At 32.8% G+C, this 25,706-nt stretch overlaps 2 protein-coding genes across 2 annotated transcripts; one reads left to right on the forward strand and one right to left on the reverse strand.

The window, feature by feature from the left end:
* The first annotated feature begins 10,202 nt into the window (after window positions 1-10,202).
* Window positions 10,203-15,422, forward strand: LOC123887382 (E3 ubiquitin-protein ligase MBR1-like). Its single transcript, XM_045936707.1, has 5 exons — window positions 10,203-10,948; window positions 12,491-12,637; window positions 14,178-14,276; window positions 14,800-14,946; window positions 15,043-15,422. The coding sequence occupies exons 1-5, from the start codon at window positions 10,412-10,414 to the stop codon at window positions 15,175-15,177; spliced, it is 1,065 nt and encodes a 354-aa protein (XP_045792663.1). The 5' UTR covers window positions 10,203-10,411; the 3' UTR covers window positions 15,178-15,422.
* A 691-nt stretch (window positions 15,423-16,113) lies between these two features.
* On the reverse strand, window positions 16,114-20,884 carry LOC123885880. Its single transcript, XM_045935220.1, has 8 exons — window positions 20,575-20,884; window positions 20,288-20,469; window positions 20,040-20,142; window positions 19,586-19,686; window positions 19,328-19,502; window positions 18,217-18,387; window positions 18,000-18,100; window positions 16,114-16,434 (listed from the first exon to the last, which is right to left on the reverse strand). Exons 1-8 carry the CDS (start codon window positions 20,882-20,884, stop codon window positions 16,375-16,377), a joined length of 1,203 nt encoding a protein of 400 aa, XP_045791176.1. The 3' UTR covers window positions 16,114-16,374.
* Between the last annotated feature and the right edge of the window lie 4,822 nt (window positions 20,885-25,706).

Here is a 25,706-nt window from a genome sequence, read left to right on the forward strand (position 1 = left end):
GGACCTCCAAAGACTTGGAGAACTGTTGGTTATCATCCACCAGAACAAATTATAGGGAATACTGAAGATGGTGTAAGAACTAGAAGGGCTTTACTGAACAAGGAGAATAATCTGGCAATGATCTCTCAGATAGAACCAAGATCAATAAATGAAGCTATCACTGATGAATCTTGGACTGAAGCCATGAAAGAAGAACTCCTGCAATTTGAAAAGAATGAAGTTTGGAATCTAGTACCACTTCCACAAAATCACTCAATCATTGGAACAAGGTGGGTCTTCAGAAACAAACTTGATGAAAATGGTAAGGTAATAAGAAATAAAGCAAGACTTGTAGCTCAAGGATATAATCAACAAGAAGGTATTGATTATGATGAGACTTTTGCTCCAGTGGCTAGATTAGAAGCCATTAGAATTTTACTTGCATATGCTTCACACAAATGTTTTAAACTTTTTCAAATGGATGTGAAAAGTGCTTTTCTAAATGGTTTTTTAAATGAAGAAGTTTATGTACATCAACCTCCTGGGTTTATTGATCAACAAAAACCTAATCATGTTTTTAAATTAACCAAAGCTCTTTATGGACTAAAACAAGCTCCAAGAGCTTGGTATGAAAGATTAAGCTCATTTTTACTTGAAAATGGTTTTTCTAGAGGAAAAATTGACACTACACTTTTTAGAAAAATTGATAAACATGATTTACTTATTGTACAAGTATATGTTGATGATATTATATTTGGTGCTACTAATGAAAAGTTATGTGAAGAATTTTCTGAACTTATGCAAAGTGAATTTGAAATGAGCATGATGGGAGAACTTAGTTTCTTTCTTGGCTTGCAAGTCAAGCAACATGAAAATGGAATTTTCATCAGTCAAGAAAAATATATAAAAGATCTTCTCAAGAAATACAAGATGAATGAGGCCAAGATAATGTCAACACCAATGCATCCATCAACAAGCTTGGACAAAGATGAACAAGGAAAAGATGTATCTGAAAAGGAATATAGGGGAATGATTGGATCTCTCCTATATTTAACTGCAAGTAGACCAGACATTGTCTTCTCAGTAGGTCTATGTGCTAGATTTCAAACATCACCAAAGGAATCTCACCTAACTGCAGTAAAAAGGATCTTCAGATATCTAGTTGGTACACCAGATGTTGGTCTTTGGTACCAAAATAAATCACATTTTGAGTTAAAAGCATTTTGTGATGCTGATTATGCTGGTGACAAAGTTGAGAGAAAAAGCACCAGTGGAGCATGTCAATTTCTTGGAGAAGCTCTTGTAAGTTGGTGTTGCAGAAAACAAAACACCATAGCACTTTCAACAACTGAAGCAGAGTATGTATCTGCAGCAACTTGTTGTTCTCAGGTAATTTGGATCAAGAATCAACTTGAAGACTTCTCATTAAGGTACACAAAAATCAAAATCTTATGTGATAACACTAGTGCCATTAATTTATCAAAAAACCCCATTCAGCATTCTAGATCAAAACATATTGAAATCAAACATCACTTTATTCGTGATCATGTCAACAAAAATGATGTTGAATTAGTTTTTATTGATACTGAAAATCAGTTAGCTGATATTTTTACTAAGCCATTAGTTGAGGAACGTTTCAATTTTATCAAAGAAAAATTGAAAATCATCAAAAATCCAAACAAAGTGTGAAAAATTAAAATTTTCAAACGATCTGAGAACGTTCTCAAATCTGGGCATAAGGAAATATTTGAATTCTTTTTCAAACGGTCTCTTCCTTGGTTTTAGCCTTCTTTAATTAATGATAAGCATTAAAGAAGATATGTTTACCTTCTCCTCATTGGCTTAACACGATTGATCTCTCTCTCTCTCCTTTTTTCTTTTCTAAAATCAAGTACAACCAACTATTCATCTCTTCAATCAAGTACACCTAGTCTACTAACACTCTTCCTCCTTCCCAAGCTTCCACCTCTTTTTATACTCACCTAAACTCTTCATTTCATCACATCACCTTCAATCAATTATCTTTTCTTCTTTCTTCAAAAATGGCACGAACTAAGAATCCAGGAAGAAGAAGTACACGAGCTCCATTTCCACCTCTACCTTCATCCTCATCAAACTCTTCATCTTCATCAGAAACTTCTGACTCCTCAAACCCTCAAACCTTTGATCAATCCAATTTCTATGATCCAAATGAACCCTTAGATCTGCAACCTCTTTCTCAGATTTTTCCACCCAAATTAATTGAACCTCCTTCACAATCAAATGTTAAACCTCCTGCAGAACAAGCTAATGAACCTTCTGAGAACGATCCCTCAGAAGAAGAAACCATCCAACTTACCCAGAAACCTAACCCTAAAACTGATGGTACCACCACTCCTAAACCTACCATTGTTGTACCAAGTCAAGCTGAAACTCCACCAATCGTTTTCAAATCTAAGAAAGCCAAATCTTATGATTCTTCAAAAATCAGAAGATCATCTCGTATTATGTCTGGAATTGGTACAGGAAAGAAACCTATTGTTGACAACACTGTACACACCATTCATGATTCAGATTCTGATAAAACCATCTCAGATTCTGAACTTGAAAAAATTGTGCTTGAACCTCTCACCTCATCAAAATCTGTACCTGCAAAACATTCACCTGTTTCAATCAAAAAAGGTTCTGCTACTGCTGTCAAAGCCCCTAAGAAAAAGAGCTTACCTAAAAGGAAAAGACCTCAAGGAGAGCTGCTTGAAGTTCCACTCATTCATCAAGAAGAAGAAGCTAAGTTTGATCAATATTGGAAAACCAAACCTGTTGCTTCTGGAAGAGTTTATGATTTTGAAGAAATTGCTAAGGGAGGAGTAGACTTGCTGAAGTTTGTGGAACCACAAGGATGGACAAAATTTTTCCAGATGAAAGATACCACAATGCCTCTGTTGGTACAAGCATTCTATTTCAATGCCAAGATACATCCTGACAAAGATTTGATCATCTCCAACATCAAGGGAGTCGAAATCCATGTTACAGCAGACTCAATAAGTAGGCTACTTGAAGTGAAGAGAAATGGAGAAACTCTGTATGGGAAAGACTGGTATGCAGCTCAAAACATAAGCAAAGATGCTTTGATCGTTGAAATGTTTACTGATGAAGGAGCTCATAGGGAACAACCACCATCATCTCTGCTTAAGAAGGAGTTTAAAATCTTCCACAACATGTGTCAACATTCCTTCTTTCCTAGGACAGGAAGCAAAGATAAGGTAACTGATAATGATCTACTTGTCATGTATCATCTATCTAAAGGTATTCCACTTGATTTACCCTATTTGATTCTTCAACACATGATCACAATTGCAAATTCTGGAATCAAAAAGATAGCCTTACCTTATGGAATGTTACTCACTAGGATTTTTAGAGATAACCATGTGGATGAGTCTAAACAACTCTTTGATAATCAATGGTTTACTTTTGGAACAAAAAATCTGAGTCACATGAAAAAGGAAATCACTCCTGGCAACACCTCCACTGATACTGGAAACAAAAGGAAGAGAATTGATCCTGATAACAATTTGGATATGCTTGCTAAAGCATCTGGAGAACAATCTGAGAATGTTCTCCCAACTGGTGAAAATGTGGATATTCACACCACCATCTCTGATACACAGCCAATCAATTTGAATACATCATTGAATTTAGGACCAACTTTCTCAAATGAAGTAGAAACTTCATCTCAACAAGCTGGAAAGATTCTCCAAGGGTTTCATTCTACAACTGCTCCATTCAACACCTCTGTGTTTTCACCACTTATGTCATCATCTCATGGAAGCCTGCAATCCATGTTTAGCACTGATTTTGTAAGGAATTTAATGACTTCCAACAACCCTGATCCATCACAAATACCTGTTCCCATCTTCTCTGCTGGTACACTACCATCTTTACCAAATTCTTTTGCAACTTTGGACTCTTTTTTCTCCTCTGCAAATGCTGCTGCTGCTGCTACTTGGTCTATGCCTGCTGGTTTTGAAGGAAATTTTCAACATGAGGCTGGTACTTCCACTGATCCCAGGCCTCCCAAACGTACCAAGATTGAAAAGAGAGTGTCACAGATGAGAAAGGATTTAACTCAGCTAATGAGAGGAATGTCAATGCAAAATGACATGCTTATGTACATTATGCTTGAGTTTCAAATCATGCGAAATTGGCTAAATGAATGTGTCTGCACTCCTCTTCAGATTGTTCCACCACCTCCAAATCCACCACCACCTGTTGAGCCATTCCCACAACCTGAAAACTCCACATCCTCTGATGATTCCAGCCCCACCATTCCCGAATAACTTCTGCTGCAACCCTCTTTTTTCTACCCTTTTCAATGATGACAAAGGGGGAGAATGATTTGAGAAAATGAGGGGGAGATTGAACTTGTCTTTTTGAATGCTTAATCATGTTTTAATTTACCTGTTTAGAGGATTAGATATTTTGGGAAGTTCCTTTTGCTGCTATAAGAACTTCTCCTACTATGTTTTTATTTTCTAAACTAGGATTTATGTTTTATCTTTTGCTTGAATCATTATGTGTTAATCATGAACTAGAAATCATGTTGGATTCTCACTTTGTGAGCTTGATGATTAATGAAATCTATTTTGATTCATATTATGAGTTTTTGCTCAATTCTTTATGCTTAAGCAATTATGAAAATTGGATGCTTGAATTGAGGGGGAGCTTGAAAATTAAAACACTAAACAATTTATTTGTGTTTACTAAATTGATTATATCAGAATCCCATTTTTAAAACATAATTCAAGAAGTTTGTCATCATCAAAAAGGGGGAGATTGTTGAGGCAAAATGCAAAATCCCAATTTAATGTTTTAAAGATAACAATCATCTTAATTATATTTTAAATGTAATTCTGATCTCATTGTTATCTAACAAGTGCTCTTGAGTGTTTTAATTAGTCAGGAACAATTAAGCTTCTAATCTCAATGATATTCATTATGTTTTGGCAAAAAGAGAAGCTTCAGGATCAGTCTGAGAATGATCTCTGGTTTAAGTGCAACATTCTCCTCATGAACAAGAATAAATGCAAAAGCACTTATTTCATTAAGTCAACCATATACAAGACAAAGAAGCACTTTATCTTGGTTTTAACTCACAAGATCACAACAGTTCATGAACATTTAAGGCAAGGAATAAGTTGGAAAGAAAGTGACTTTCCTCTTTGGACAAAGTTAATGATCAAGCATGTGCAACATGATAATTTCTCAAGGCATCATCTAATCAGGTGTATCAAGAATATTTGGACAAGAATTACATAGACCAATAAGGATGAGACAACACACATTCAACTCATAGTTGTCATGTACCTTCAATGTCATTATTTAATGAACATTCTCCAAGAGATTAAATCTTAATCAAGAAAAGGAAGTACATGGAAAGGACAAATGAATAGTTATGCAAGGACATCACAGCTGCATTCCCTTCACACTACAGCTGGCCACAGGTCTGCATCATTCTCCATTTGAAGATCAAGTGCAAAATTCGCCCAGATTGGAGAACGATCTCAGAATGATGCTGAGAATGACTGTCCTTTGCTTTTGAAGTTGCAAGCTCATCTACAGCTGGCCAAAACGTGCCTAAATGATCTATAACGGATATACTTGGTGAGGAAGCAATGAACAACTATCTACAGCCCATTGCAAGCTGTCATTTTGGCCCTTTAAAGTGAAAATATGAAGAACAGCAGGGAGAACGTTCTGAGAAAGATCAGTTTGAGCTTATCCACTCAACAATTCAGCATGAGCTGTCTATTTTGAATCAACTAGCCGTTGGAGAACTTCCTTTGGGACCAAGGAACTGAAGACTCAAGGTTCAACTATAAAAGGAAGGCTTTGGCAACATTGAAGAGCAAGAGTTCAATTTACAACAATCAATCTACTTGTCTTTGTGACACAAGTTTTAAGCTCTTCTTTAAAGATCTCTTTCACTCCATATATTGTAATATCATACTAGGATCAGTATCCATTTTGAGTGAACAAAGAGAGATTTTATTGTAACTAGCTTTTCAACTTAGTTTGAGTGAGAAAGCTTTAAGATCCAAACCATTATCAATATTGTAAAGATTGGCTCAAGTCAATACGTAACTATTGATTGAGTGACACCTCATAAAGTCTAGGAAAGACTTAGGTAGATCAAGCAAGTGAAGCTTGGAAGATTGTGATCTTGGATTAGATCAAAGAAGAAGTGTATCTTGAGATCGATAGAATCTCTTAGTGGACAATCTCACAGGAGCGTGGGGACTGGAGTAGCCCATACTATTAAGGGGTGAACCAGGATAAAATTATTGTGTTTTTTCTCTCCCTTAAACTCATATTAATTTTGTGCAAACACTAACACACACAAATCACTTATTGTTTTTGTTTGCAGCTCAGAGATCGTTCTAAGATCATTCTCCTAACTTATATTATTTATTCTGAGATCATTCTAACGTATGTTTTGATATCTAATTTTTTAAAGGACAATTTTTAAAGGTTCACAATTCAAACCCCCCCTTTCTTGTGAAAAACTTTGCTACTTCACTTACGAGTTTCTTGCGCGTCACATTTTTACTCATCCACTATCTACGACTTTCTCGCGCGCCCTATTTTTAGTCATCCACTACTTATAAGTTTCTCGCGTGCCCAATTTTTACTCAACCGCCACATACGAGTTTCTCAAGTGCCTTATTTTTACTCATCCGCTACTTAAGTAGCGGAGGTGTTTTATAATTTATATTACGAACTAAGTTCAAATCATCCAAAATAAATTATTTATATTTATTTTTTATTTTAATTTTTTTTTTTAAAATTTTTTTTGGGCTTGCGGGCCGCCCGTAGCCCATTCGGGCTAGCCCATATTTTAATCAGGCTTTATCGGGCCGAGCCAAAAAGCCCAAAAATAATTCGGGCTAGGATTTTCAATGCCCAAGCCCGGGAAAAATTCGGGTTTGGCGGGCTGGCCCATTCGGGCGAGCCCATTTTGACAGCTCTACGTGGTACCCTTTAAAATTCTATCAACTCTAAGTTTTTTTTCTTTCAAAAATCCACTCTAAGTTTACCATTTAAACTTTATTTTACTACTACATCTGTCCCTAATTATAAGACTATGTTTGACAAAAATGTACGATTTATTTACCTTATTTTGACCGTATTTTTTAATAATATATAAATATAAATACTAGCATATAAGATCTTGTTCAATTTGTTTTGATGAGTATTTTCAAAATATTATATATGTTTCTATAATTTTTACTAATAGACAATTAAAAATATTAGTGATTAAAATTGTGCATTGGAGTGCGTGCAGTGGTCAAACTAGATCTTATAATTAGGGACGGAGGTAGTATAAAGTTTTCACGTTATTTAAACTTTTTTTATAATAAAAGATTGAATTATAAAGAATATAAAGTGTACTTAATTCTTACTCCCTGCGGACACAAATATAATAAAAACACACTTCAAATTTTGGACACAAATATAAGTAAAAGTCAACTACTTTTAAACTAATTAATACTATTATTCCTAATATACCCTTATTTAATCATTTTTACATTTATTTCACTTTTCAAAAGTTTATGTGATTTCCAAGGCATAAATCACTTTTCAAAAGGTAATATAGTAAATTTAACTCATGATTTGCATTAAATCAAGAAAATTAACTACACTTTTTTCTTATATTTGTGTCCGGAGGGACTATCATTTATGAAAATACCACTAGATGTTTTGTAGGGAAACTAATGGGTCATTACTCATTATATTAATTGGAGAAAATAAAGATAAATTATTTTTTATTCGCCCTATGAATCAAAACCGGTAAATAAATATAATATGATCAACTACGGAAGATACTTCTCCCCTAAACATGATGTTGTTAGAGCAAACCATAAACTTCACATGTTAGCTGACCATATTTGATGACAGAATTTTGCATGTTTTTTATTCTTCACCAAAGTCCCAAAATTATTGAAATGGATCCAAACTTCCTCAAAAGTGATAAAATTCACATTCAACCACTTATAAGTTGTCTTATTGATAAATAATCGATATATTCATCTTCTCTAAAACAAGGCGCACAACACCATTCGCATGAGTTGAAAATATTAATCTATTTTCCTACCAAAGCCATATGAGTCGGAAGTCTCTCTAATAATAACCTCCACTAAAAATATTAACTTTGAATGAAACATCATTCACCCATAAACTATTCAACGCATTCACCACATTCCCATCAATGGTTGTTCCATGAGCAGTTTCCACCGTGCCTAACTCGTACATCTTCAACCGAAATGTCTTGCTGTGTAGTTTTGTTGTACTAAAATGATGGAAAAAGATTCGTAAAACATTCAGTTCTCCAGCATTATTCTTGCCAAAAACGTATATCATTGCCCTATCCTACACTTTATTTAACGGTTATTAATCTCTGTCGGGTAATTTATACAGTACATAGGGTGAAACTCCTCTTACCAACTAAATTTTTTTTATAAAGAAATTAGGGATCAAATCTTCTTTTTCTTTTTCACCATGAGTATTCGGTATACTGGATCGTCTAATCTAATTTGAGATTCAATTATATCATTAAATGGTGTCAGCTTCCTTCCAATCGTAGCTGCAGAAACGAATATTTGATTGGAGAGTAAATCTTATACAACTTAAACTAATTTATTATTTAATTAATCACATGACCAATGCCCTCCTACTACCTCGTTTCAATACCACTTTAAGCCAGAAGCCAAACCACTAAATTCCAAGGACAATGAGATAAGAGTTTTCAACTTTTATTTTGATAGGAAGCATCAATTTTTTTTTGGCTTAATAAAAAGCACAAAAAGAAGCAAAAGTTAATCACAAGATTCTAGAGCTTTAGGGCTATTGATTAAAATTGAATAGCATATATGCCCACAATTCTAACAACGTGACAAATTAGAGCCCACCGAACAACCAACCCCACATGGAAAGCAACCTCACAATAATTTAAAATTTATTCTTTCAAAACTAATCAAATTACATTGGGGCCATCCAATATTTTTCAATTCTAAATAAGACCAAAGACAAATTAAGATTAAAGACAAATTTTAAAAGATGAAGTTTTCTTTTAATGATAATTTTTTTTATTCAAATGGTAGAAAGTATAATGAGAACTTTACCCACAAATCATGTTGAAGTATACAAGAAATACTCGCTCGAAAATAAAATACATGAAGTCTTTTTTATCTGCATATGAATCCTCCTTCACCAAAAACAAAGAAAACAATCACCCAAAAATAAAATTCGCATTCTCTCTCATTCCATTATTATTTTTTTTACAAAAAAAAGCTTTAAAACATTTCATTAATAAGAATATGTTCAATACAATGTGGTATGTCAACTCATACTTGGGGACTAGCTAAAGATCCGCCTTAGCAAGACTATGAACAACCTTATTTGCTTGTCTCTGAATAAACTCAACACTAGAGTTTGTATAAAAAGTAGAGAAAATAGCATGACAACTTCTAACAGAATTTGGGGATAAAAAACTATCAACAACTATTTTAGAGTCCGATTTAAAGTCAATTGGTCCTGAGTGAAATTCATGAACCCTCTTAAGAGCAGATAGAAGACCAAGAGCTTCACCGACAAGAACATCACACTTTGACGGGAACCATTCTGATTTAGCCATAACAAAGGCACCAGAAACATCTCTAAGACACATACCAATATCAACCTTATCTTCGGTGAATGAAGTATCAATATTATATTTTAATTGACCTTGTAATGACTTATTCCACCTGCTATAATAGCACCAGTCGGAGTTGCTGTTGCATGGTTCTGAATTGTGTGGACAGCAGACCAATCAAGTATCAGTTCCGCGGCGTGTGTAATTACAAGGCCTTCAGCATCAACCATGTTATTCCAAACCTTATTCATTTAGTAAACCAATGTTTTAAAAATTGGATAAAAAATTTAATAGATGAAAACTTCAAGTTATATAATTCAATTAATTAATAGATAAATCGATAAATTGGTAGTTTTCAATCCGATCAAGTAAATCGGCCTATCTAGTTCAATTTTTGAGACGCTCCACTTTAGACCATCTCCAATTGTAGTATCTATTTCAATAAGAAATGGTACCTATGAGGTACTACGTACCATTGGAGCAAAACATTTTTTTTTTTAATTGAACGGTCCATAGTCGGCTATATCATAAAAATCAACTTGAGATATTTTGAGTTAAAATAAGAAAAAGAATGCATTCAACCAAAAACAAAAATGACATTCTCTCCATTCTACAAAACAAAGACTAGTCATTCCTTCCACAAACCATGTTTCAGATCATGCTGTTCCATTCTTCTCTTTTCTATATCTTCTTAAAATATCTTTAACAGTTAGCACATTCTCTCTCTCTCTCTCTCTCTCTCTCTCTCTCTCTCCAATCTAAATTATGCCTGTAATCACAGGACACATGAAATGGAGAAGACCCAGAAACAAATTAAGACACCCCAATTCAGAAACTGATCCAAATTCACAACTTTCTTCTTCTATAATCCAATCCACTTCTTGCAAATCCACAATCACCACTCTCTTTTCCACTTTCTCTAACAACACATCCAATGAAACCACACATGACAGTAACCAAAACAGAACAAAAAAGAACAATGGTAACTTTTCTGCAGCAACCTTCAGAGGACTCGGTTGCACAGCCGGTACATCACAACAGGTGTCTGTACCGGCTGTGATTCGATCCTCTGCAGATTGGGAAGGAAAAAAGAATAGAAAAAAGAAACATAGAAAGAGCAGCAATAAAACATGTCATGGTGTTGATGATGTGGATTTTCAGGATGTTTGGTGTGGACCAGGAATTGGGTTTTCATCTGATGTTGCTGATGTTGCTGATGTTTCTGTGGATTGTGTTGTGTCAAGAAAGAATGTTTCTTCAAGAGGAAAATTTGATAATGGGGAAAGAGTAACACATAGGGAGGTATATTTTCCATTTCTGATCAATGTTCCTATTTTATTTTTAAAAAAAAAAATTTTAAATCCTAATTTTTCTTGTATGTCTAATTTTGTAGACCAAGAAGATTTGATTAATTGATTTTTGTCTATGAATCACGGATATTAATGTCGACACAATGATAATTAAAAATTGATATAATTTAATGGAATTATATATACTGGTGTTGTGTTGGTATCGGATAGTGATGTGTGTCTAATATTAAGAGATGTCTAATCCGAAAAATGTTTGTGATTCATAGATTTTTATGCATATACGATATATGCGGCATAATAATAAGGTTTTCAATTTTTTGTTCTGTTTTTGAATGCTTAAATATCAGAAAAAAGCTACATGTTTTTTGGTTTATATATTGATCCATGAGTAGTGTGTTGGGTTGGAAAGTTTAATATTGACATGCCATTAAAATTGGTGTCTGAATGGGGTTGCTTGAATAGATAGAATTCAAGTCTGAAAAAAAAAGTCTTTGTTGAATTGAAAAGCCATCAATTTGTTGAATTAAAAATTATATAAGTAATCTTTAAATTATATAAAATCTATCAACATCGTTTCTAAAGTACTCCTTCCAATTTTAAATATAAACAAAAATTTAGATTTAGATTTATTGAATAATTAATGTAATTGATCTATAATTAATATAAATAAAGTTCATAATTATTCAATGAATCTAAAAAGTATATGAAAATCCATCAATTTAATCCTTAACATATAGCGGAGACTAATTGACGGAATTTATATTATTTAAGTAGTTAATATAATTTTAGGAATTAAATTAAAAATTTATTTTTGTTTGATTCAAGCTATATAGAGAGACTGTGTCTCAATAAGGGTATGTTTTTTAGTTTACTTTTTAAAAGTTATTTACTAAAATAATTATTTATGCTACTTTTCGAGAAAACTTGTGCAAATTTATGACATGTCCATAAGTTATTTCGAAACGTTCATGACTCTAGTTTATGAAAACAAAACTTATTCCTTCAAAAAAAATAAAATAAAACAAAACTCATAAATTCTTTCATTTTATTTTTATTATAATAATAATTTATATTTATACACACTTATATTATAATTGTTTATATTATAAAATGCTTAACTAAACTGATTATCCAAGTAAGTTAAGTGTTTTCATATCAACATCGTATATATAAAAATAGCTACTACGTACTAGACTACTAGTACTATACTATATGGTATTATATACAACCTTCTCCTTATGCGTACACGCTTTCAATTTCTAAATTTCATACGTATGACAATTTTCTTGATTTAATTCTTGTGGACCCCTTGAAAATAAGTCTAGTGATCAAAGACTTTGAAATAATGTATCACTTGTATTTGTATCATATAATACAACTTTGTTTAATATTTATTTTGTTTTATTATATTGTACATGAGATATACATGTTAATGATTGGTTATAGTTTTTGATTCATTTGTGGTTGTGTTTAAGTTTCGTAATTGTTTTGATTACTACTTATTCTTACACATGTTCTAACTATATATTGGCAGCGTTCATCTTATTTTGGAAGGAGAAATTTAAATCAAGAAAGTTTATCATTTTTGGATGATGATTCTGATGTGTTGACATCACGTCATGGATTAGAATCTTTTGGCAATAGTAGATTCTATAGAAATTCTTCACATGTTTCATCTGAGGTTGGTTTTTACTCTTTGTCCCTTTTTAATGTTCTTTTGTTGGAGACATTTATCAAGGAACATATGGTATGGGTATTTTTATTTGTTTAGAAACTTTAGAGTTAAACTATGGGTTATTCATTGAAGGTCTATTGTTGATTAATACTTGCAAAGACTCTTTGAAAGAGTTTATAGAAATAGCTTAATAGCATGTCCATAAGTTGTACTTTAACAAAGTACTTAAGAACTAACTATAGTGACCACATAGTATTTGAATTGTGTCAAAGCTTATAGAAATAACTTATGACATGTTCATATGTTGGTTGACATGTCAATAATCGTAGCTAATGTTTTTTACCAAAAAAAAAAAATCGTATTTAATGTTGGTTGCGATTTGAGTAAGATATAGTTAAAATACTTTGCGGTGATCACTATAGAAATTGGTATTCGGAATAAAAATTGTTCGATATAGTTAAGATATCATAAACATCTCAAATGGTATTTGGAATAGAAATTGTTCAATTTTAATTCAACGACATTGATGTGTTGATTATGGTGACCGTAGGATATTTTTGCTTGCAAACTATTTGAAATCCATCTTGTAGTAGTTGATCATAAAATTTTATTGGGAAAAAAATTTGATGAAGAGGGTAGTTTTGGGTGCCTCTCCTTTTTGCTAAAAAATGATGAAGTGTATTATTTGCTCATATGTTTATAATTGGATTAGTTAATGATTAAGGACGATGATTTTTTATTTTATTTTGAATGGTCCGGGAAAAAAAGTCCAAGTATGATGATCGTTATGATGGGAGGGATCCGAATTCCCTGTTGTAGGGACGGACACAGTTCCACGTAGTAACGCATAATAACTGTTGATTTACTATCGGACGGTCTAAATCAAATAATTAAAAATCAATCTTAATCGTTGATTATGACTGGATGGATGAAAACAGATACTACTCAATAATTTTTTTTTTTTTAGGAAGGTACTACTCAGTAATTGTAGCATATTTGTTTCCGTTATTGAGCTTTTCCTTATAATAACTAGGTTAAGGGGTATTCTAGTCTTTTATATTTTGCTATATATATTCTATATAATATATATTTGTAACTCTTTTATACCGTTTTTGTCGAAACCCTAGTTTCTTTCTTATTTCTCTTTCTAGATGAATCTTAACAAGGATTGAGATTAGTTTCATTACAAAGAATTCTACGGCATGAAATAAAAGTACGTGAGGAACACTTAATGCTGTTAATTTTGAGCTAAAATTAGAATATTTTTTTGTTAGATTTGCGTACTTCTTTCTTTGGTTATTTTATTTCTATTTTTTATTTTTATGTTTATCAATTTTATTCTATGTTTGGATTACGGATGTAACTAATTAACAAATGCTTGTTAAGTGAAGTTCTGATTATAATTATAATGGAACAAACAAACATGTACTTAATAGCATTGTGTTATGCACATAATAATACATCGAATCTAGGCTTAGATTTTATTGTAAATTCATTTATTCAAGAGGTAATATTGAATATATTGATTGTTGTTGGTGTTTTGAAGATAATGATAATTCAAGGAGCAAGATTAATGGGGGGACGATTAAATTCACGTGACCAATTTAGAGATTGGAGACTTGATGTTGATAATATGTCATATGAGGTGAGTTCCTTATCAAGTAATGTTTTCTACTTTTTATTCTTAAATCGTCGATGATTAACGAGGGTGAGCCTTGGCGCAAGGTTATGATTGCTGCCTTATGACTTGATGGAGATCATGGGTTCAAATTCAGGAAATAGTCTATATTACTTGTTAGGGTTAGGCTACATTCATATATGGGCCTGATTTCTCGATAGTATAGAGTTACGACGCAGTAAGGCATCTCAACGATCGATTGATTTCAAAATAGATAGCTCATAATGAACAATTTTGGTACATTAATTTTAAACGATCTAGACCATTGGTTAAGATCAGATGTTTGAGACCTGTAACTGAGTCGGCAAGAAACCAAATTTCTTGCATATACTCTTCTTAGATCCTACCTTTCGGAGCTTCGTGAACTGCCCTTTGAGACGATTATTATATCCCAAACTATTAACAATTGACATATTGGTTTCGTCGATCCATTTTGGTTATATATATATATATATATATGTTCATCTAAATTTGCGGTTTTGTGTAACAGCAATTGCTTGAGCTAGGTGAAAGAATTGGTTATGTGAAAACAGGACTTAAAGAAGATGAGATGAAACAGAACATAAAGAAAATTAAGCTTTTGATTTCAAATGATACAACAAAGCATCAAATAGACAAAAAGTGCACCATTTGTCAAGTGAGTTTAAAAAATTCAAACTTCACCACATTACTTTATATCATTCACTTACTATATAATATATAATGTTAATGTATCTTTCTTTTGTGTTTTCAGGAGGAGTATGAATTAGATGATGAATTGGGGAGATTAAATTGTGAACATTGCTATCATTTTCAATGTATAAAACAATGGCTTGTGCTTAAAAACTTCTGTCCGGTATGTAAACATGAAGTCGCGGTTCGACACTGACTCAAGCGCCGCAAACGCAACCCTAATTTTTTTTTATCCTTTTCTAAATTTGTGTATAGAATTTCATATGCAATCTTTATCATATCTTTTGAAACTATAGGTTTTCTTTTGAATCTTTATCTATATTTGGTATTGGTCTCTTCATTGGAAGATGCTTTTGTATAGTATACTCAAGAGTGGGTCTTGCTTGTGAACAAATTATCCTTTTTACTTTCCTCATGAAATTGGTGTTTGAATGCTCTTCATTGTGTTTTTCTACTTTATTTCATGCTTTGTTTTGAAATTTGAATACAAAAAGAGGTAAAGGAACACTTAGTATTTCTCCTTTTTGCACTTTGTTGATTTAGCTATGACTTTTATTGGGAATATTCATGCACCTAATTAGTGCCCACAAAAAAAAGTTATGATATCACTACTCATTGTCCTTTGCTAATCTTGGATAAAGATAGGAGGATTTATATTTTAAGAATTTTGATATACGTCGATTAGAAGTTGCGTCGCAACTGTGAGATTCTTAACACACTCATTTACTTTTGTCTTTCACCTATAAATTCATTTTCAGATCATATTTCATATAATGTGAGACTCTTCACACATTCTTTCACGTCTAAATTTGGACGTCAGGTATGTGACTTGAGTGGTTCGTTAGAGAGTGACCCAATGGGTATTGAATAAACTTTGATATCATTTTAAAATTTGGATAAAGCTTAACTCAACTTTACAGAACCATCTTGTAAGTTGAGTCTTTATATCTAATCAGATGTGAGACTCTACGTCTACGTGTGGAGGATACCTTTCTTAGTTTACCAAAAAAAATAACTGATCTAAGCAGATGTGTGACTCTGTGTGTGGAGGATACCTTCCTTAGTTTACCAAGAAAATAACTGATCTAAGTAATGAAATGGTGCATTCGAAAAGTTAACAAATAACTTAATACTGACAGAACAAATTTCATTACAACTTCACTTCAACTTAGTTTGCAAACTTTACAACTTATTTACAACTTCAGAATTATTTAGTACAACCTTCACAGGATTTATGCAGAGTACTTGAGATAACTGTCACCTTGTATACTCTATTTACAGTTACATGTGTACATATCCTTTATGAGGATCTTCATATATATATATATATATATATATATATATACTCCTATTCTAGATGTATAGAAGAATTGTATTTTGAAAGAGCAGTGGATTAAGCCTTGTCATGATGAATGAGGAATTCAATTATACAAGGATACAGTTGATCTGCTGCCTGCAAGAATAAAAGTAAAAATTAAGAAAATTCATTTTTAAAACTCAAGTTGCTTGCTTGTGTTAGAAACAATACAGATGAACAAAATTACAGGCTTATTGTTTTTTTGTTAATTATGATATAATTACAGTAATTAAAGCTACTATAAATCCATTTTCTAATGACTCTTACTATAATAACGCTCGTCATGTTCAACAAACACATTTACGGACAGCTTCGTTGCAGTTCCTCAAGGAAATTCTCCTAACAAGTTTTTATATGAAAGCTACACGACGAGAGCAGTATTTGGCTGATCAAAAGAAGTTATCGACTCTTCAGCCTCATATACACCATCAGAAGAAGTTATGACTGCAGAGCCAGGAGTTTCATCCCTTGCACCAATTCGCCTCGTTCCAAACCAATTTGAGCCGCCAATGGACTTGCCTATAGCTTTTCTCAAAAGGTACTTGTTCTACTCAAAATCGTCATCGCGTTTTTAGCTTCACGAGTTGTAGAGTTATATGTTTCTTCCAGTGTGCATTTGTATTTGTCAACTATTATGTGTGTGTTCCTAAGCATGTGCATAAAGCACTCTCTCATTTATGGTTTTCTATCATTGAATATTTACAATGAAGGTGTATCCAGGTGGTAAGGTTGATCGTTAAAAGTCTGTTTTGGTCAAAGGGTATATTAAAATTTTTGATATCGATAAGCATGTGTATGCTATGTTTTTATTTTATTTTCCACGGCCACCATGCGCAACTGACTCTTCATCATTTCGTTATAAAACACACTTTTCTATTTGGTGATTTTGTTGAGGAAGTTTATATGGTGCCACCGCCCATGTTCATTGCTTAGAGGAGTTGTGTGGTTTTGTTTGTAGGCTCCATAAAGTCTCGTATGGTCTGAAGCGAAGCCTATGAGAACGGTTTCACAAAATTGATGCAGTTCTTCGAGGCTACATGACACAATTTGGCGCTTTACAAACATTCCTCGACAAATCAATGCATATATTTTGTTTATGCAGATGATATTGTTATTCTAAGAGACAACCTTGACGATACTAAACATCTCCAGCGACATTTGATTCAACATTTTCAATCTATATTGATTTATCAATTCAAATGATCAATTGATATATGTCTCTACTATTCGTCTTCGGATCAATTCTCACACATATTTTATATAATATTCTCCGCATACAGATTTCATTATGTCTTTCAAATATGGGCGTGGATCCTCTCTAGTTACTGGATGGTCAGTAACTGAAAGAAAGACACCATCAATAAAATAAGGGTTATGTTAACTTGTGCCCTTAGGGCACATGTTAAGCTACCTAAAAATAGAAATAAAGCATTTAATGATAGAAAACATTTAATGTTTAGAGAATTGAATACACCACAAGTTCAATAAATTTTTTCCACATTTGTCTTCTTAACATGTGCCCTTAAGGGCACAAGTTAACATATGTTTTATTGGTTGTGTCTTTCTGTCTCCTACTGAAACCATCTGGTAACTGTAGAGGACCTCAACCTTTCAAATATATAGTATATTTCTCAAGAGAATAATAAGTGGAAAAACCATACCGATCGGCCAACAACTAAGTCATAGTGGGCATAGTGTGGACCTCCAGACTCCCCAAAGACTTTGTATGTAACCAGATCCTTAGGAATAAGCTTCACCGTTTCTGCGTGACATTTATGATTATGTTATGCTCATCGCAATGAAGAAACTATTTTTGTTTTGGAGAGAAAAAGAGAGATAGTTAAGCATTTAATAGATTAGTTAGTGAAGTTTTAATACCGTATACAGCTTCTGGGGGACAGATTAAGTCCTTGTCACCGGCAATTGCTAAAACAGGAACTTTACTTTCGCTAAGATGATCCTTGTAGAAGAAAGCACCGCTCCTGTCACGTAAACCACCTTTCTGTAAAACTGTTTTCAACTGCAAGAGAAGGTTAGAAGGCACAGTACCTGCCAATCATCAATTGTGAATCAATCAAAAGTTGATAAGAGAAATATTTGGATTGACTTATTCAAGCTTATCACCTGACATAAACACATGTTCATAAGCTGTTTTCAGCTTATTTCCATAAACTCTATGGGATAGTTTATGAAAACAGCTTATAGCTTAGATGAAAACCATTTGGCTTTATCTTACTTTTTGTTACAGAAATTATGATAAGCGCTTAATTAAACTGTTTATCCGAACAGGGTTTCAATACTCTTCTGTGTATGTGTTGGAAATTCCGGCTTCCGCCTTCATTGCAGTCCGCCCACATCTGCCTAATTGCGGTAGTTGGGTTGCCTTCATTGCAGCCTCCAACACCTTCATTGTGTTGGGTGTGAAAGGGTGGATTTAGTTCCACATTGCGTAGAGATATGGCCTGTGTAGCGTTTATATAGCTCGGGCAACCCTTACTTTACAAGCTGGTTTTGTAGGGTTGAGTTAGGCCCAATATAAAATCTGACATGGCATCAGAGTCTATCCTAGATCTATTGTTGGGCTTCCCGCATTGTCCACGCTTCAGGCCCATTGGGCCCGAGCGTGAGGGGGTGTGTTGGAAATTCCGCCTTCATCGCGGTCTGCCCCCATCCGCCTAATTGCGGCAGTTGGGTTGCCTTCATTGCAGCCTCCAACACCTTCATTGTGTTGGGTGTGAAGGGATGGATTTAGTCTCACATTGCTTAGAGATATGGCCTGTGTAGTGTTTATATAGCTTGGGCAACCCTCACTTTACAAGCCAGTTTAAGCCGGTTTTGTAGGGGTGAATTAGGCCGAATATAAAATCTGCCAGTATGGATTTGTCGTTTGATGAGAAGAATGACATTTATTTAAGATCAATAGATATGATATGTTAAGATTGAATAAAAGTTGAGAAACAAACAGAGGAAAATAAAATTTGGAGCTTACCGAAGTTGTTTAAAACAAGTTTCTCATACAACTTTTGATCCATCATATTTTGAGCAGAAGTCTGAGAATTTAGCAAAGATAAAACGTACGGAGGATATCTCGCAAGAGGGTACACGGAAGCAATCAGTGGTCCAACTGGAATAGCAGGAACGTTTAAAGCCTGAATAGGTTCTACCTGCAAACAAGAAAACAGTCTCCATAGTTATTTTATTGTACTTCCGAGGCATATCACCTGCAATCAGATTTTTTATGACTTACCAAAGGTAAAAGCCAATTAAGAGAAGTTCTTGAAGGTGTATAGTCAAGTGATGATGCCAAAGTAACAACTGATGCAAACTCAGAATCCTTTCTATCAAAACCTGTCATAGAATTTATATGGAGATCAAGAGGAAATGCTGATCATGACATTGACTCGAGGAAATAATTTGCAAATAATATGGTTTATACTCTTCACGTGATTGTAAGCTGTCATGACTCATGAAAACTTCTCACAGGATCAAAGAGGGAGATAACAGCAATCTCGATTCAAAAGAAAACACAAACAAAGAATACACAAGAGTGAAATGCACAATCATTCATGATCACTATTGTAAACAAGCTTGCACAGCAAGAAAATTATATTTTTAAAAGATCTGTCACATAAATCATGAATGAGAAGTAACGCAGCATGATAGTTACAGAAGAAATAAAACAACAGATCAGTTGGACTTACAACAACGCGAAAGCTTTGCATACAGCAAGATACCACCCATTGAGTGACCGATTGCCAACAATTTTCCATCCCTTGGTTGGCATTGACCCTTTATATACTCCATCTAATGTACAAGAGTTTAACAAAATAATTTGAGAAACAAATTTAATGATATAATCTGAAATTTGTATACCAAAACTCATGAAGAGAGTAAATGAAACTTTCGCCAAAATTAAATATAATGTTTCACAATGGAATGTCCACCTCACCGCAGCAGGTATGTCCTCTTCGAGATAATGATCGAAGTCCCAATCATACTTGACAATCAACTCAATCTGTTTCTGAAGTTCTTCTAATGTTGTAGTAAAACGGTTCTGACATCCGATCATAGTTTGAAGTCTCCGATTGAAATCCTTGATTTGACTAACAAATAAAGAATCCTTTCTCTCTTCTAACAAATATGGAAGAAGAAAAAAACAAACAATTTTTTCCTTTGTTAGTGTTTATATGATGACACAATGTTAAAAATGACAAGCTACCAATTTACGTCGCTAACCCCGACCAAGTATGCTTGCAAGGCTATCAGACATCCTAGTAAAAATCTCCACCAACCTAGCTGTTGGGCATAGTTCCTCAGCCTCTGATCCTCTCCTTTTCATTTGAGAAAATTCTGCCTCAAAGGAAGCACTAAGGTTCTTAAATCCCAATGCTCTTTCAAAATTACTGCTTTTACCATCGTCATTTGCAGAATCTGTTTCAGACAATTTCTTGAGGCACTCTTCATCTTCTTCCACACTGTCTGCATATGTGCTCAACCCAGCACCTCGAACCTCAAGTGTCCATGTATCAAATCCTTGTGCCGACATGTACCGAGCAAATGAAGACTGAACACAAACAACATGCAATTAGCAACATTGATGCCAGATTACACTAGACTATTGGAAATAATAAACATGCTAAAGATTTAAATTTAAGTGTGCAAATTGTACTGATAAAATGTTTTAAATCGCAGCCCGCAATCGCAATTACAGAAGCGACATCAATTTTTTTGACGTGCAACTGCATGTGTAACCATATCGGTTACTTTTGTACAACATTTTCTCCAGTGATTTCGCCATTCTCACAACCAATTCAAACATTCACTCGGTCACTCTCCAAAGTTAGTAACCACATCAGCCACAATTGTCTACATTATCAAGGATTATGACGTAACTACAAAGTCAATGCTACTACGTCGCAATTTAAACTTAAGGTAGCATGCTATGACTACAAGATTAATGTTTTGGTGCATGTTTGGATTGCATGTGAGTTTGGCAAAATCACAGCGGACCACCACGATTTTGGCATAAGCTACATATTGATGCTTAAACAAAATCACGGTGCCACAATGATTTCGCAAAACTCGCAGCTAATCCAAACATGCACTTAGGTTCCATTTGAATTGAATTATTTTTGAGCTTATGCAAATAAATAAGCTTATGTATTATTATATGCTTTTCAAGATAGTTTATGAGAAAATAACTTATAAAGATACAATTTTTGTATGCGAAATTTATGAATTAACATAAAAGTTTATTTATTTGCATAAGCTATTTTCATAAGCTAAAAAATAAATCAAATCCAAAACGGGCCCTTAGTCATTCTCCAAAATATAAAAATAAATAATTTGTATTACTTTTCAATGGAACAGAAACACAGTAATCTCACCTCAGGTGAGAGATCATAGCCAATAGCATTGGTTGCAACACCTGACAATAACAAAAGCGGGTGATTCCTCAAAGGAGCCTGCACAATACATACATCATACAAAACCTTATTATACACCTTTAACAAAACCTTAACACATTCACCTTAGAATTTCAAAATTAGTAATGCAATATTGCAACAAAAAAAATAGTTATTAGTTAGAAATGAATTTGACACCATTTTAAGAAACTAACATGAAATATGCTATACGTGAAGTTTTTTTTGCTATGAAACACAAACACTTCTTGGATCAGGTGTCTTCCGGTGTTCTGACAAAGACACAATTGACGACACCGAGACTAACACATATGATTACAATAATTACATTAAATTATGTCATTTTTAAAATTATTATCGGTGTTAACATGTCAGTGTCGTGTCCGGTGTCCGATGTCAGGTATGTGCTTCATAACTTTTTTTTGTTTTGTTTTTTCCTTTGATTTTCGATATAAACAATGAATTTGAGAAAAACCCAGAATATATATCATTGCATTGTTAAAAGGTGTATTCAAAGAAACCATAAAGTTGAGAACTTTGTGAACCTTTGGAGAAGGAAGGTAACGCCAAAGAGCAAGTTTCCAATTAGAGTTTGGAACAGTGATGTGATGAAGCTCATCAGCGGTGCATATTGATTGTGGCTTTACATCTTTCTTCTTCCAATGTACCTTCACCGGAGACGGTGGTGGATCACGCCGGCAGTAAAAGCGGGAAGAAATGATTCGGGTTTCATATTTCGGGTCGGGCCGTGGCAGGTTCATGGAATAAAATGCAGCGCCAATGTTCATCTTTCTTATTTGATTTTTCTTGTATTTGAGTTGAGATGCTTTTTTCCTGTGCTCCTTTGGTTTCTATTTATAATAAAACTCTTTTTCAAATTTTCTTTGTTCTTAATATAATAATATATTTACCTTACCAAGAAAAAATATAATATATTTTATTTTATAAAAATCAACGTGTTTTAATATTTTTTTTGTCAAAAAAAAAACGTGTTTTAATATTTCTTTATAAAATAAAATGGTGATTTTATCACCAAAAAAAAAAAAAAATGGTGATTTTTAAAGACATTTAATTAAACAACATTGATATTTTGTCAGTTGAATTAAAACTTGTAGATAAAATATTTATATTTAACTTCACAAAAAAAATAAAAAAAAATATTTATATTTAATGTATCACTAAATTTTTTTTTCAAGCATGTATCACTAAAATATGTAAATACATTTATCCTCTTATGACATAATAGTTATAGAGAAAAATATATATAATTAACACATACTATATCAATTTAGAATTTAATTTATATGCACCGTCAGTATAAAATTATTTTACAGATACGTCCAATAATATACCAACACATCATGTATGGTATTTAAAAACACATGATGTGTTACGTTCATTAAATGATATGGCAACATATCATTGGATGCATGTATAAAGAATTTTTACACTGACAGTACACAACAATTAAACTCATCAATTTATTATTCTAACACTTTTTTTAATATATGTAACTTTTTATTAAATGTTTTCATAATAAGGCAGAAAAGAAGAATTAATTCTTTATTTAATAAGTAACTTGTGTTGCAAAAAATTAACCTTTGGTGTTGTAAGAAAATTAGACACAACAATTATACCGATATAATTACACCGATATGAGACAATTTAGATTCACCAAATGAACTTTTATCGTACTTCCTCCGACTTCATATATAAGCAAAAGTTATATTTTTAGATTCATTAAAAAAATAATGTATTTAGTCCAAATATATATATGAGGCCGGATGGAGTATTTGTGATATATTTGAGACTTACAATTTATTTCATGTCCAAATCTTATTTTTAGTCTATTTTTCATAGTTTTATGTTTCCATCATGATGGAACTCAAACTCATAATGGTAATAGCTTATAATGGAAGAAAACTATTTGACAATGATGTTTGACTGGAATTCAGATCTTCGACACCAATGGTAAAGGTTTATTTGCAAACACTCTAACGTTCAAATTTGTATGTATTTGAGATAAAAATTATGTTTAGAATGAAACATATCTTGAAAATGAGAGGTGATGATCTTGTGATAGGAATGAAGTTTTATCTTAGTTTGTTATGCTAGAGTAATAATAGAGAATTTAGTTTCATATTATATTATCTTAGTTTATTATGCTAGATTAACCATAGGGAAGTATTTTTTTTGACACTACTAACTATAGGAAATTAGTTTCTTATTTTGTGTATAAATAGATTTTTATAGATTTTGAAATATATCAAGAAATATCAAGAATAATTTAGTTAATAAACTTTGGAGTTTGGCACCAACTCGAGTGTTATTTATCTCTCGTATTATCTTGTATTTGAAATGAAGAGTTACAATGAAACTTACATTAAAAAGTGATGATGTGAAACTTATATAGTCGAAAAGATATCTTAAAATTTGAATACAATAAAAAAATATTTAATTGTACATTTGGTCTCTTATGTTTATTTTAGGTTTCAAGTCGGTCCCTTATGTTTATTTTGTTTCAAATTAGTCTCTTATGTTTTAAAAGTTTCAAATTGGTCCCTCAAGTTTTTAAATGTTTCAAATTAGTCCCTCAAGTTTCGGAAATTTGAATTAGTTAATCCTAACTAATTCAAATTTTTGAAATTTGAGGGACCAACTTGAAATGTTTAAAACATAAGGGAACAACTTGAAACCTAAAATAAACATAAGGATTCAACTTAAAACTTTTAAAACATAAGGGACCAACTTAAAACTTAAAATAAACATAAGAGACTAAATGTGCAATTAAGAAAAATAAAAATAAAAAATTTTGAAGAAAAAAAAAAACACTTAAATAAAAGAAAAGAAGTTCTTTTAACTTTGTTTTTGAGATGTGAACAAATTGCAATTAGCTTTGCGTGAAATGTAGCTTAATTTTAAATGTTGAAAAAACTAAACCATTGACCATTTAAACACTGATTTTGATGCATCGTCACAAAAAATCAAACACATGAAGTTGTTTCTGATTTGTACTATTTCTTTGCTTTGTACTATTTCTTTGTTTTGGCGTAAAGCTTCGTGTGTTAATGAGTTTCGATGTTATTTGAACGAGTGTTAGACATGCGTGGATCCTTTATCCAAAAAGAAGAATTAACGTGAGGTTAACGTGATCACGCATTATCAATGTAACACAATTAATGTCAACTTCTTAATACACCTCCCTCACGCCTTGGGTTTGAGACGCAAATATAAATAGTGGGTGATAACAGGCGATCCAACGGATCGTGGAAAGACTTTGATACCATTTTAGAATTGAAAGTTTGGTCTAACCCATACTCACAAAACCTGCTTATAAAATGCGGATTGCCTCTACTTTATAAACGCATATCCAAGTCATCTCGCAACCGACGTGAGACTTATTAACAAACCCCCCGCACCCATTGCTATTGAACTTGGGGAGCAGATATAAATGGTAAATGACCCAATCAAAACTTGATAGCAGACAGTCCAACGGATCGTGGAGGATAGGAATGCACACATAATTTTTATGTATTTGGGGATCAGGCCTAGGGGTGTACATGGATTGGGCAAATCCGGTTGACCCGATCAAACCCACCCAATCCAACCCAAAAAAGTGGGTTGGATCGGACAAGTGGGTGGATATGGATTTCATAAATGAAAAATCCATAAAAAAAAGTGGGTTACGGATAAAACCGGACCCAACCCAAAAAACTCACTTACCTAATAATGCTATGTTTTTTGAAATATTTTTTATGAAAATACTAAAGACTTTTCCATTTGATCATTAAATATTCTTATATTGAAAATAAGTTATACTATTGTTTAGGAAAATATAAAGATTGAATAATTTTTATAAACAAATATGATAATTTATCGCACTATTTAACAAAATAAAATGAAAAGCTTGAATAATTTTCATAAACATATATTATAATTCATCAT

Source organism: Trifolium pratense, linkage group LG5, assembly GCF_020283565.1.
Source record: "Trifolium pratense cultivar HEN17-A07 linkage group LG5, ARS_RC_1.1, whole genome shotgun sequence".
NCBI lineage: Eukaryota > Viridiplantae > Streptophyta > Magnoliopsida > Fabales > Fabaceae > Trifolium > Trifolium pratense.